Source organism: Strongylocentrotus purpuratus, unplaced genomic scaffold (assembly GCF_000002235.5).
Source record: "Strongylocentrotus purpuratus isolate Spur 01 unplaced genomic scaffold, Spur_5.0 spur5_contig_840, whole genome shotgun sequence".
Lineage (NCBI taxonomy): Eukaryota > Metazoa > Echinodermata > Echinoidea > Camarodonta > Strongylocentrotidae > Strongylocentrotus > Strongylocentrotus purpuratus.
The window spans coordinates 719554-735000 of record NW_022145547.1 but is presented as its reverse complement, the minus strand read 5'-3'; the positions used below and the strand labels follow the sequence as shown (position 1 = coordinate 735000).

Below are 15447 nucleotides of genomic sequence, written 5' to 3'. Positions count from 1 at the left end.
CACGTTTTAATCAACTTAATTTGTTTGTATTCCAACCTACAGTTATAATATCATGAGCAAGCAGTGAGCGTTATTGACGGAACAGAAATCAACGCTAAAGATCAGCAGCGCTTTCCACCTGCTTGTTTGCAACAGTACTCGTGATCTCTGATCAAACGTTACCTAGCAACGGAACGCTACCAGCATCCAACGACACAATGGCGGGTCGTCATGGCAACGAGACTTCTAACAACTGGCTTATCCCTTGCTTCTTTCTATTCGATTGTATTCTATTGGCGGCTGTAGTGGTATTATGGTGAGTGCTTTATGATGTAAATTTCTAATGAGCAACTGATGTGGCCTTTGGTCCAGCATGCTTGATGTACATGATTGAATATAGGCTCTCTCTCTCTCTCTCTCTCTCTCTCTCTCTCTCTCTCTCTTCCCCTCCCTCTCCCACCCTCACCATCCCTCCCTCTCCACCATCACTCTCTCCCTCCCCATCCTCTCTCTCTCCCTCCCCACCATCTCTCTCTCTCTCTCTCCCGCCCTCCCTCCCCACACTATCTCTGTATGTCTCTCTCTCTCTCTCTCTCTCTCTCTCTCTCTCTCTCTCTCTTCCCCTCCCTCTCCCACCCTCCCTCTCCCACCCTCACCATCCCTCCCTCTCCACCATCACTCTCTCCCTCCCCATCCTCTCTCTCTCCCTTCTCACCATCTCTCTCTCTCTCCCGCCCTCCCTCCCCACACTATCTCTGTATGTCTCTCTGTCTGTCTCTCTCTCTCTCTCTCTCTATCTACTTCCCTCCTGTCAATCTCTCTCTTCTGCATACTCCTCTCATTTTCTCTCCTATTATCCCTATTAGTTTTGTGCCTGCATTGTCCCTTTTCTATTCCATCTTTCCCTCCTCATTTCAATCTCAATGTACTGAGGTAATGATAACAATACCCCAAGCAAACTCAATAATTGAATTCAATTATTGAAATCTAATTTCATTAAAAGTCTTGGAGAATTAAATTCATTAGATTTCTATCGATGCTCAGGCAAATCATTTGAAAATTTGTCCGCTATGTTATAATGTGAACCTGTCTAAATTAATATAATAATAATAATAATAATAATAATAATAATAATAAATTACATTTATATAGCGCTTAGTACAAAGTTTCTAAGCGCTTAACAAAAATAAAATAAAAGTAATGTTAACCTACAAATTACAACAATATAATGCATGATACATGATTATTATAACAAATTCCTAATAACAATCATACAATAATAATAGTTAATATTAACATAACGCTTTATAGTTTAACAAACAAAATATGATTACATTACATATTGAACAGATAAGTCTTAAGTTCGGTTCATTCATTCCGTAACAAAACACTTCTGCATGTTGGATATAAATCCATTATTTATCATTCTTAGACATTAAATTTTGGCCAAAATATAGGGGGGAATAATACCCATTTCACATTCTACATTGCTCCATAATCATAATGGTAATATATTACTAAGATTGTCTGGAGGGAAGAAAAAAATTGAGCAACAAAATATCTGTAGAGATGATACCGAAATGTTTGGGTAAAGAAAGAAAGAAAGTTAACCACTTTACCCAAAATATTTATCCAGGTATTTCATGGAATGGCAGACACAGACGTTTACATTACACGATGCCACGATACCATGTATCGATATCGCCTACTACAGCTACCCAGAGAGAGTCGACATCGTACCGGAAACCATCGTCTTCGTCCTCGCTTTCGTTCTTCCGCCCATCGTGGTGAGTTGACATCTTTCTTTGTCTTACAAGATGCTTGGATAACAGTTTTTTTTCTGTTTCGTTTGCGAGATGATAAACAATGAAGATATGCCATTTTAAACGCAAAACATTATTCGCTACAAAATGCAAAGGAGAACGGTTATCTTAAATTTCTTTCAATGCGAACGTTTCAATGTGAAACGTTTTTTATGAAGTTGAGCGGGTTCTCTGTATTCAAATCTACACATTTTGTCAGTAAAATAACTTGACTCATGTTCAGCTGCTGTAATCATGTTTTCTGTTACCACTGTGCCATTTTTGTTTGAATTCGTCGAGTTGATTTTGTTTATGAATGATTGAATGAGCCTTATAACGATTCTAGAGGGAAGCTTGTAGGCTCAAGGCCTACCCCAGTTATTGATCATAAATAAAAATTAATCGAGGCGTTTTGTTTTATGTTGAAAATGAATGCTAAGATCCCCAGTTCCCTCCATTCTAGAATTGCGTCTGCGCATTCAGAGAACGGTGTTAATTGGTATATAAAATATAATATCATGAGGGCGTTCATGTATTGTGAAGGTAAGGTACCCGCTTTTTGATATAACAACCTTGTTGCATTAATTTGAATAAACAAATATCAACCTCTCTTTGCTGCCCGAATATTTGTTTCGTAGAAATGAATGATGAATCAAGAATTGTCTTAATTAATTTGGGAGCAGCATGAGGTACGCACATGTATAAATTAACATTTCCATACCCTTAATTAAAGACTGTATTGACTGTAAATTGTTGAAGAAATTAGTATAGTTCTAAACATTGAAAGAGCATTGGTTAGAATAAAATGTCACCATATTCATTCAATATAAATGTGTTATAACAACACTAAATATGGCATTTAATGACGACTCAAAATGATATAAAGATGACAACCAAAGTCGTAGAACACTTTTTGATAATAATGACTTTTTAATGCACTAATTTGGGGAGGAATATTGCTAGTGTGTAGGTAGTAGCCTCAACACATTTCTCCCAAAACAGAACTAAATTGAATGTATTCTAAGTATTGCCATTCATTTGTTGTCAATGAATTTTAAGCCTGAGTGTAGTGAGTGGTATGATGTGAGAGACCATCTAGAAATTCGTCATCCGATATATACGAAGCTGTCTCCCGTTGCTGTGTAATGAATGTCATTTGGATATGCCAAAATGAGGAAGCGTAGTACCTTTGTTTCGCTTGCCATTGTCTCCTGTCCATGTAATCAAACAATGCCCTTGTATATCACACTATACTGTGTGACGTGGTAAATCTTTATTAATGCATCTCTCTCTCTCTCTCTCTCTCTCTCTCTCTCTCTCTCTCTCTCCTCTCTCTCTTTCTCTATTTCTCTCTCTCTCTCTCTCTCTCTCTCTCTCTCTCTCTCTCTCTCCCTCCCTCTCTCTCTCTCTCTCTCTCTCTCTAGGTGTTATTCGGAGAAGCCGCTGTGGGTTTGTATAACCTTCAGGGCGGTAAGAAGCAGCTCTTCATGGAGAAATCTGTGATGACATTCGGCATGAAGTTACATGCTCTCCTCCGGAGAACGGTCAGATTCACAGGTAAGAGGATAGGAGGAGGGGCTGATTGATGGAGAGAAAGAGTGATGATGAAGGAGAGGGGAAGATGTGTCAAAGAAGAGGATCGGAGAAGAGGAGAAAGGGGTGGAGAGAGGTTAATAACACCAAGGGGGGAGAAATAGGAGAATGAGGATGGTAACGATCAAAGTTGATTGAGATGACGACGACGATGAAGACATAATTATTTGAAGATGAAAAAATGATAACACAACAAAAAAACTGCGGTGTTGATGATGAAGATAGTTGTGATTGTAACAGTGGTGATGGTGATGATATAGTGACTTCTTTAATAATTTATCGAGGATAGTGATTTAGGGGTAATGGTGTTGGTTGTTGTGATTATGGTAGCGATCAAAGATACTGATGATAATACTGATGACAGTGTTTATGAATGGGATCCGTGGCAAGAAAAAAAAAATTATCTATCAAAAAAATGAAAACCATAATAATTAGCTGTGATGATGATGATACTAACTTTTGTTGTACCCTCCTATGAAAACTACTCCGTTTCTCCCATCTGATATGAAACAAAACCCTTTTCCATCCAGGTATCTTTCTGCTTGGTGCTTTTATCACTTGGATCTTAACCCGTGCTGGTCAGCTAATACTCAGTCATCCTGCCCCAGACTTCTTCACCCGATCAACCTGTACGCCATGTTCTAACGCTGCAGAAAGCACCTTCACAATCAGTGACTGTACTACAATAATAGACTCTGCGAGGTATAATGATGATGATGATGATGATGATGATGATGATGAATTTTAGTATTAATTTCGTATCAATACAAAGTACTTTATTACCATGCCAACAATGATGATGATGATGATAGAATTTAGTATTATTTTCATATCAATACAAAGTACTTTATTACCATGCCAATAATGATGATGATGATAGTTATAATTATTTTACGTATGAATGAAGAAAAACATATTTTTAAACTATATATCTATCATAATAAAGTACACGTTAAAACTACAATATCTTTGGTATCATTACACCCATTGGTGTACAAAAAATGAAATGCATTACAGCTCCAAAAGGTTTACTGGATATTTACAGAACAATTTATTCTTAATATTTTCAGAAATTCTAAAGATTTATTGCTCAATATGTCAATTAAAGACTATCAAAACTAACATGGAATAGACGTTCCCATAATAATATCACGCCAATTTTCGGCACCTGATTCATTCACGGGCAGTTCACGGGCAGTTCTTGTCAAATCTTGGAAACTGGAAATCATCGTTAACATACTGACGTTAATTTATATCTAGTAAAACATTCACTTGTTTTATCCAGCATGCATTAACTGAATAGTAGATGTATTGGAACCAGAATGACGTCATCAGTTGTTACAGTACAGTGATGTTCCATCAAGTCTTTTTAATGTTGTTTTTCTCTCTATAGGCAATCATTCCCGTCCCTGTATGCTTCTCTCAGTGCCTACGCCTCGGTCTATGTTGCCGTGAGTATAATAACCCATTTTTGTCCCTACTTGCTACAGAGTTTTCATTCTATTATTGCAATGCAGAGCGAATATAGAATGTATGAGGGTAGCCTATGATCATCAATTCATTGTCCTTAATTAAAACCCAAATTGAAAATGAAAAATAAAGATGGTGACTTAATCAGTTTCATCATGCATCACCTCGACCTCTTTCTTGTTCATATTATTAAAAAAGCTAATGGAATCAATTATTGATACAGAATAAATACATAAATTAATTTATAGGTATCATTGATTAGATTGTAACATTTTTGTATTTCCGAGGCAATGAACCAGCAATGACGATAATGGGAAAAGGTCGACGAAGACGATTGACCCCACCCTTTAATCTGAGCCCCCCCCCCCCCCATGATGCCAATACCCCCTGAAATTCTCCGCCATTGCATGTATACAAGTATTTTCCAATCCCGATGAGAATGATTTATAGTAAATTGCATTATATGAATTGGTAGGGTTAAGCATTTACTTTTTAAAGCGCATTAATTTGAAATGATCTTTCTAAGGACTTTAGCTGTGTTGTACAGACATTGCCTACCCAATAAGATCTGATTGTACTCCTATTAGGTTTATTAAAAAATATATTAATTATAATTCGACCTCATTGCTTGTGTTTTGTTCATCAGGTGTACATCACGATGCTGATGAAGCTAAATGCAGCTCACACCCTACGCCCTTTCGCTGGTCTTTGTTTTATCGCGGTACCCTACCTACTTGGTGTACAGCAGATCGCAGCTCACAGAGCGCATTGGGGTGACGTCATTGGAGGGTGGATCCTAGGGAGTGTGGTGGCATTTTATCTGGTAGGTCACATTTGATTTGATTGATTTGATTTGATAGTGTATTGCACTGCAAGCATAAGAACTGTATGACATCGAAACAAATGTAGTTGAACCATGGCATGGTAATGAAAGCCGACAATAAAACAAATAATTTAATTCTCGATTCTCTTCTTTCTTTTCTTTTTTTTTTGGGGGGGGGGTAGGGATATGGAAATAAATTTGCGACAAGCCAACAGCTATAAGCCTACAATACAAAGTTGTACGAATATTGTCCAACAAACAAATCATCCAACACTCAATGAATCCTTGTTTGATAAAGCAGACATAGAGGGGTTTTGCGCTATATTAATGATAAAGGAGCTAGCGCTCAAGCTGATAATCAGTTCTATTTCCGTCTCCGACATAGGTTCTGGAAAGTTAACAACCTAGATGGCAGGCATCATTTTAAGTGCTCCTTCTGAACCGATATCTTGCATCATTCGGTATGATATGAAGTTGCAATCATTATTTCTGAAGTGGGATAAAATAAACTGTATTCCTCATTTTGCTCCCAATTTTCTACTCTTTTCTGGAAAGATCTATGGAGTCCTGGACGCCTTCCTGGGACCGCTCATGTCCACCACTAGCCCGAGAATGGATAATGGCGTCGGCGCCAACGAGGATTACGTCATCGAACACGAACACGCCCTCCACAACGGCAACACCCATCCCGAACCCATGGTGATGAACGGTCTTCGACATAGCCAGAGAGATCGTGACGGGTACACGGACCGAGGAATGGAGGTAAATGGTGGCGTGTATAACAAGGAAGACCCTTGGCAGGGTGGTCCAAGGGATGCTAATGCTATCAGCGGCAAGAGGGTTCCAGACGGGAAAAGCAGGGGTGTAGATCATTACATGTACTAACCAATACCATGCTTCTTACTGGGGTATATTGGGTGCCGGGTTTCCCCGCTTCGGACAATCACAGATACTTGAACTGAAAATTTTCTTTTGGTAATTTTTTCCGGAAAACGTTTGTCGATCTGATTCTGAAGTTTGATGATCGTTCATATGAAATATCGATACTTCTTCAATACCCAACCGCTTTATATCCCGCTATTTATCTCAGAGCTTCCGGCAATCTTTTTTCTTTCATTGAACAAATTATTTAGTGTATTGATTATACACGAAAGGAAATGATCTCAGTAACTATAATATTTGTACTTTATGTACAAAAAGTCATTCAATTATACGAATTGTATCGAATCATAACCAATAATGGTGTATATACTACTAAATATCAGTATATTTCATTTTCATGTGAGAATCATTTGTCTTTCAGTAAATATGTATGTTGTGCTTTCTATGCCAATCTAACAACAAAATACAAAATGTGGCTTCATTAACAGCAAATATAGATTAATCACAAAGTGTAGTTTCAAAAGATTGTTAATTAAATACGTGTATATTGCCGTGAATATATAGCTTGGACATTTTAGGCATTAATACTTCCTTCCCTGATTTTAAAAAGGAACTAAATAATTTCCTTCGAGAACTTTGTTTATCAATCTTTTGAAGAAAGGAAAAGATGATGTCCTTACCATAGAGTTTATGTTCGTATATAGATCTTACTCTCTGAAAGAAAATGACGGTCTGGCCTTGATATTGAAATATGCAAGGAAGACTTAGTTTCCAATTCATTATGGTTACTGTACGCAATCAACAACAAAATTCGAAGCGACATTAAACAAAATAAAAAATTATAGATTCCCGAATCTTACATTAAAGTTATTCATCTTTCAAAATCTTGCTTTAACTTTCTATGTAATAAATAATGTGTACGTTCTTTTACGGGTTGTGCGGAAATATTAACAGCAAACTGTCTTCCGATTTAAAAAAAAATGAGCAATTAAAGGTGTTTTTTAACTTTAAGTTGCATGCTTCTGACTTGCTTTTGTGTGATTGTTTTCAGTCTATGTGTTAGCACGAGTTTATCTTTCTTTTGTTACAAAAAGTATATTTTTGATCTGCTATATTTGTGTTATCTTGCTGAATGAATTAATAATGATATTTGTGAGCATTTACAGAACAGCAAAATTGTTTGATGTTTTATGTCACCATTTATATATTATTGAAATTAGATAATTCCAAACAAATATTATTCGATTTGAATCACGAAATATAGTCTTCGATAGGATATATAACAAATATCTATTTAGTTAAGAATGCTTCAGTAGATTTATATGAATATTGTATATCTGGTTGATTTTGCTTATGGATATTTCTGTTTGTATCTAAATGCTTCCATTGTGAATAAATCAGATGAATTCAGGTAAAATTTCCTGCGTTATTTTCTATCTTCTGTATTGCCATTTCTCCCTCTTTCTCCACAACCAATTTCTCTATTTCTATCTCTTATTTGCTGTGTTGTGGTGTTGGCTTTGTGTGATATGTGTTTCCGCAGTTCAGTAATATAATTGTTCGTATATAACAAGACAATGATGGGCATATACCCGGTATATTTACATCAAGAGGGGAGATGGTAAATCAAAATTACCAGACACATTATTTGCGCACCGTTTTCAATAATTATAATCGATAAATCCTTCTCTTATTTTATCTGGCAAGCTCCTCCATCATTGCAAGAATGTAAAGACGCAGATATATCTATAACTTAAAAATTAATTTAGAATCTTAAACACGCCCAAAGAGAGTGAAATAATACTATGATTCATTTTGTCATCATGTTATGGTGTCTCGGGATAAGGAAGGCGATTGATCTAATCTAGTCAGTGTTGGATGTTCATATCTTTTCGAACATATCCTCGATATGACATCAGCATACGTGTGATTCACTGAAATTGAAATACGTGATATAAAATGGACCATTGCTTTTAATTTGTGGCTATAACTAGGAAAGTTGACAAAATAGGACGCATGGAACATTTAAAGTGTTCTGCACAGTTCTTTCCTTTCCTTCTTGGTTCCAAGCTTAGAATATATACTGACGATGTACTATGAATTTTCACCTGTTTTCAGGCCCCCTATTTCTATTAATCGAACCCACCTTGCATGCATTAGTATTTTGTTTAACTGTGATGGGTCAGAAAATCTTCGTCTCAGTGTAATCTCTCTAAAGGACAATTTCCCCCTTTTCCTTTTTTCTCTCAAATATGTGCCCCAAAATGAATAAATAGGTTAATTGTTCTATCGTAGTTGTGTAACGAGAGGATGCGTTATAAATATATAACGGTACGTATGTTAGTGGAATAATTTTCTCTCTTGTATAAATGATGAGTATGGGCTTTGGAACGTGAGTAGTGTTTTTTATTAAAATAAATTATTTTCTTTGGTTTGCTTGTCTACTAATGATGGTTTCAGAAAAAAAAAAAAAGCAAAGGAACCCCAAAATATTCGCATTTGACAAAGCATAGGCATTCCAAGCCTGCCGTCTGTATAATACTTCCCAGCTCTCTCTAATTATTAGCATATATTTGTATATATCCAAACATGAAGTACGTGTCACGAAGAAGAAAAAAATTCACTTTGAACAAAAAAGAAGTTGCAAATGACTGTGATAAGATTTCAGTAGATTTTCTTACTTCCTTTCTTGCATGTGATACATTCGACCACTCGTGCATGTTGCTTATATTTCCATTGTTATATATATATATATATATATATATAAATTTAAAAAAAGAGGCCGGACCATTAATAAATTGTTGAGTTAATCCATGCATTAAAATAACAGCATTAAAAACATTATCTTAAATACTTTCAAACAGTTATCATGAAGAAAGAATCGCTATAATATGCAGCGCTTATTGAAGAATGTGATGATTACAATTACAATTACATTTACTTGATCAGGGTTCCGTTGCATAAAGCTTAGCATTCATGGTAACTTCGCCATTAATGGTATAACTTCGCCATGAATGGTATTACTTCCATGGAAAACATGATTTGATTGGAGGTTGCTGCGGTAGTAAATTTTGATGACAACGTTATCATCAGTGGTAAATTGTATGCAGCGAGGCCCTGGAGATAGAATCCATACCTAGGAAGATTTATTGAAATTGCCCATTATAGTTGGTTTCTTGAAAGTCTTAACAACCGTGTTATGATTGCTTCACATCTCACTATGATCACTATACTAACCGAACATTCGGGTTTGTTGTTTTCACTTTTCCTTCTCTCCATGCACACTCATCATCATCATTCTTATACCAGCTTCCACAGTAACCGCGGCAACGGGACGATCTTCATCCATCCAATCACAATCCTCGTACCACATACCACGACCGCACACGAAAAATGGCGTCTACTCGTATCTCTACGACGGTCGCCGAGGCCGTCCTGTTTTTAAACCATTACGGACCCCTCCTTCGCCGCCACCCGTTATTCCGCGCTCTCGAAACACTCATCCAGATCGACCCATAACAGTCGTCAATACCGTGAACAGAACTGCTAATTCAGAATACTTCTAATTATCATGATTATCTTTCAAAATCAAAGATCGATGGCATTTTTTTAAAGGAAAAAAGTACCTCATTTGAGCAGACGTGATAAATTGTATTGCAGACTATTGAATTTTACCTTTATAATGCCCGTTTATACCATTTTGATAAAAGTTGTGAAAAATGTGGATACATTATGTTAAATTAAGAATAGCTTCGAAAATCTTATCAAGATACGAATTGATCGCTGGACGGTCGGTAACTTCGCGAGGTGTTTGATATTCATCTTCTTCACGTCACCTTGATTAACGTCTTTCTTACACTAACTTCATCTTCCATGGTTATCACTCCTGGGGGGTGTTACACAAAGATCCTGATTCGAACTTATCTTTAAGTTGGACTTAACAGTTATGGAAAGCCGTTAGCATCATTGAAAATATTTTGTAAAAATTATTTTAAAAGGCATAAAATATTGATTCAAATCATTCTTATTTTCTATTATCTTGGGAGATTTCATGTTCTTGATGTGGAATTTATGAAAAGTCTAAAATACTTGAATTTTGCTTTTGAATTTATTTCATCATAAGGCTACAAATGGCTCTCCATAATATTTAAGTCCAATTTAGAGTTAAGTCCAACTTAGGATCTTTGTGAAACAACCCCCTGATCCTCATCACTCACCGTGAGAATCGTCATGTAAATTACTGTCAACAATAACTAACCATTCATGTGTGTCCTTCATTCATCTAGAGTGTTAACTATTTAAACCATTATTGTATAATATTACTCTGCATTGTACCAAATACTGTGTTGAAATGCTAATTTCAATCTTATATCTGGCAATAATAATAATAATAATAATAATAATACATTTATAGAGCGTATAAACTATATTCTACTGCGCTACAAGAGCTCCTATGCCTAGATTTACAGTTAATGAAAAAGATGTGTTTTCAGTTTTTATTTAAATTTATAGATGGTGATTTCCTGACAACTCAATAGACTTCAGTATTAAACGTGCAAACATCTATACTATAGGCTGATACAAAATTTAAATTGTTGTTATCATTATTCTTTTGATGAGGATTCAGTAATTCAACCCATGCAGAGTTACATGCATGGACAGGGTATTCGTGGTTGCCTTTTGAATGATTCATGTCTAATTGTAAAGATGTCATGCTACCATATATATAAAAGAATGAATCGCTTTAACATTACACAGGAGAAAACCATGGAACGCCGTCTATATGAAAGATTTGTATAGTAACAAAAAAAAAGGGAAAAAAAGAAGAAGAATCAAGATAGAGGAGAGCAATTTTGTTTAAATAAAAGAAATAGTGATACTTAAAGCTTCAGACTGAAATGGTATATTATTGTACCGTCTTCAAACTGTGATAGGTTTTCTATCCGAATTGAAAGAAGATTAATTAGATCTTTAAGATATGATATATTTTTAGGGATAACAATATGTTCTGTATGTCATGTTATTTACCCGCAGAGTCAACGATGAGACGCCAATATCGAGGTTACTGAGGTCATGGAACTATCTACGACCTTTTGACACTGAGAGAATCAAAACTTAAGTTGATTCTTAAAATACTTTGACCACTGATATCTATTTCACGTATCCCCCCCCCCCCCCCCCCTCTCTCTCTCTCTCTCTCTCTCTCCTTGTATATCATTACACTTTTCACGTCTTGATTAAACCGTGAATAGGGCAGTGGCTCGATCCTTTAACTTTTTGCTCTAATATCCATTCCTTGACGGTCGGTCCCGTTACCGCCCAAAAACTATTAAAAATGTAGTCACTGCAACTCAATTTGATGCCAATAATGCAAAGACGTTACACATTCGCCCCCCCCCCCACACCCTCCTCCTCCCCATATGGTCACGACTCCCCAAGTTACGACCCACTGTCATACGATAGCCCCAACAGGACTCTAAAGCACAACAAAATCCACTATTTCATCCAAATTTCTTTTATAAAACAAAACGATATAGGCCTAGGAGGAGAAATAATGTACCCCGAAAATTGTATCGATTTCGTGGTTATATTGATTATGCCGAAAGGCATACAAGTCATGTATAATTATGTACGTTCCATTTAAAAAAAAATGAAATTAAGCGATTTTAAAAAGTCGGTTCTAGATATTTTGTTTAATTCATATGATACTTTATATTACTAGTCCTACTATATTCTTTTAAGTAATTTATACAATTTAAAATAGTCCGAGATTTTTTTTCTTATCATTACGTGAATGATACATCCTATATGCTTCTAATCAATTAAACCCGACCGTGGGTCTAAAATCACGTTTAACAAAAGGAAAACTGAAACCTCACACTAACTTCCTATATGTTAACAGCGATATCGAGCAAAAGCCTAACTCCAGCACCGGGCTTACATTTCGGTAAAATATGGGCATTTGTGATTATTTTGCAGATGAGCTTAACAGTCAATCAGAATATGACTTTTTCAGGTATAGGCCAACATATTATATAATAACAAAAAAGGTCACCTTTTTCAATAAAGCATTCTCGTCCAGTAACATGACCGAATCATGAGAATATATTTTTTCATTTCTGAACTATGTAAATGACATTTTGATGTGTAGCAAGAAAAGAAAAACAGTCTTTCAAATGCATATGGAGTCGTGTAGCAACTATAGTGTTGCATATTAGCTAATATTATATTCAACTACATTGTAATTCTAGACAGTATTCACAACATCAATTTTTTAACATGTATATTGTGATGTTGACGTCTTCTTTGTCTTTGGTTGTTTTTATCAAACTTAATGTCAGCCGGTACTGAATTCCCAAGAGCTTTCAACTGTATTCTTTCATTGTTTAAATGTTCATTTTAAGTACGGTTTGTGCATTATCACCAATTAAAGATAAATAATCTATTAGTACCCAATTACATATACATGTATGTTTATGATAGAGATGTAAATTAATTTGCATCTTCAGGCTGTGTAATTTTTGAAGTGGCCTTATAATATTTACCTTTTCAATAGAAATGTATTTTATGTATATACATTGTTGCCAATCAAGTTAAATCTGTTTTCATGAAATGATTGTGACAGTATATGTTTTATTCTTGACAGATAAAGTTTGTATCAGCTCAGAACGTTATTGAAAAGTTCTGAGAAGACATAAACTTATATAACTAATATAGTAATCTATTAAGAATGCTTCATATTCTCACAATCACTTCATGAAACGAGGTCATTCAACACAATTATGATCATAGGTATTATGATGAAGGCACCAACAACGTTCTCAGTAAAAGTGTTGTTGTACATAAATCTATCCCAAACTGCTTGAAAAGTACATTGGGAATGTTTCACGCGAAATGATCGTTTAGTGTGTTGATAGGAAAACGTACATATACCTCATTTGTATCTTTGGATTGACACTTAGGATAGGGGGGTTTGAGACAGTGATGTATTACCTACAAGAACAAGTTTAAGAGAGCTATTTTTGCACCAGGCAGGCCTATTTCTAATAATTGGTCAATAATAGTCCTAAAGATATTAAATCATACACAAAATTTGTGCAAATTTCAAAGGTGTCATTGAGATAACTGATAGTGTGGGAGAAGTGGGGCGGGAGAGGGTGGGTGAGGCGAGAGGTGCTCAGCTGCATATTAAGCACATTAGGCACATAAATGTTAAAGAAACATTGCATCCATATCGATGGTATATATTAATTTTTAAATGTACAAAAATAATATTTCTATATCTTGTCAGTTATGTATGTTTTGGTTAGTTTTTGTTACGTGCGCTTTGTTGAATTCAGTAATTTGGGGTGATGTTAGTACGGTACATATTCGTTAGTGTATTATTTTGTTAACTCCGGTGTATATGAGTGTTGGGACTACATTGTATGCATATGCTTCTTTCATACATCATCTTTTTGTAAGTACATATATTTATATATCATAAATACAAATTAATGGGATAGCTACATGTAGCTCCAGTATGGCTAGCTTCATCAAATAATCTCGATGGCTTTTAATAATCATCAATAGTCATGGAAATATTTCATTAAAAAAGAAAAATTATATCTTTACAAAAATACGTTACATGAAAGCATAGTTGTTGATTTTGAAAAAAAATGTGTTTTTCATTTCATTGTATATTATGACAAGGATTATGTAAAAGTACAGAGAAAGTGAGAGAGAAAGGACATTGTAAGAGGTACATAGACCGCGGGGTAACGAACAGGTGCATGCTTTGGTGCGAAATCACTATGACGACAAAGAGGGGGCATAGTAGAGGTACGGAGAATATGAGAGATAAAGGATAAAAGAGTCGCAGTTGAATGATAAGGTATACATAATTTATGTGGGTTTGGAAAAGAGATATGACAGAAAGATAGGCTGGGGAGAGAGGTGGAGAGGGAGAGAGGTGGAGAGGGAGAGAGAGGAAAAGAGCTGGAAGGAGCTGAAGAAAAGGAGATGAAGAGAGAGAGAGAGAGAGAGAAGGAAAGAAAACAAAGAAAATAGGCATACGTGGCTAGGTAGAATGATCATTGATATTTGTCTTGTTTTATTCCTTTACTTCACATCCCCCTTTCCACTCTGTTATCCTTCCAAACTTTGTCTCTCTATCTTTCTCCCTCTCCTTTTTCTATCTGTCCGTCTCTCTCTCTCTCTCTCTCTCTCTCTCTCTCTCAACTCTACCCCTAACCCTTCCCTCTCTTTATTTTCCACTGGATCGGAATGCAGTACTTCGATTTGAAAAAAATTGAATGATAGAAGTAAAAATTAAAAAATAAAATCCTACATTCTGGGACTTCTTCAGTTCATCTACCGGTATATTTTTAAAACACAAAAAGCACCAAAATATTCTATTAACTGAAATAATCATGTCCACTAAATCACAAAACACAATGTAAATACAATTTTCTACAGATATAGAATGCCTTTATTAAAGCTTCAAATCACATTTTCATAACAGGTAACATACATGAATATCTAAATGGACGAGACAATTTGTAGGGAAGAATGTATGTCCTGTCGCAATTAACACATTAATATTGCAAATTCCCTTTCTCAGTTTATCTTGTACCTACTATAAACATACAGAAGGGATAAACTCACATGCAACTTTAGTACAACAATTATCTGTAGATATGTACGCCCTCTTTAAGAATAATACATCCGTTTATTTTGTCGAGTATATAATATGTTCACTAAAATATCAACCATGACTTGTGAAAAAAATGAAATTGTTGAAGATTAAATACAATTTTTTTTTTTAAATGATGGAAGATTCTACCCAGAGTAATATCATGCACCGTGAAACAAAATGATATCTTCAAATTTCAATACATGGAATAAAGGAATTTAAAA

The 15447-nt window shown here is 35.4% G+C and overlaps 1 protein-coding gene across 3 annotated transcripts in view; it reads left to right on the top strand.

The window, feature by feature from the left end:
- Nucleotides 1-12580, top strand: part of LOC585728 (phospholipid phosphatase-related protein type 5) — a 19766-nt gene extending 7186 nt beyond the window's left edge. The window contains exons 2-10 of one of the 3 annotated variants that reach the window (XM_011683178.2): nucleotides 43-295; nucleotides 1616-1766; nucleotides 3206-3338; nucleotides 3905-4076; nucleotides 4768-4825; nucleotides 5491-5667; nucleotides 6223-6429; nucleotides 7951-7960; nucleotides 11584-12580. In XM_011683178.2, coding sequence (XP_011681480.2) covers nucleotides 198-295; nucleotides 1616-1766; nucleotides 3206-3338; nucleotides 3905-4076; nucleotides 4768-4825; nucleotides 5491-5667; nucleotides 6223-6429; nucleotides 7951-7960; nucleotides 11584-11618 — 1041 coding nt within the window. In that variant the 5' untranslated portion in view covers nucleotides 43-197 and the 3' untranslated portion in view covers nucleotides 11619-12580. Of the gene's footprint in view, nucleotides 1-42; nucleotides 296-1615; nucleotides 1767-3205; nucleotides 3339-3904; nucleotides 4077-4767; nucleotides 4826-5490; nucleotides 5668-6222; nucleotides 7567-7950; nucleotides 7961-11583 lie in introns of those variants that run through there. The other 2 variants (XM_785544.5, XM_011683177.2) reach the window with 2 other exon arrangements.
- The last annotated feature ends 2867 nt before the right edge of the window (nucleotides 12581-15447 follow it).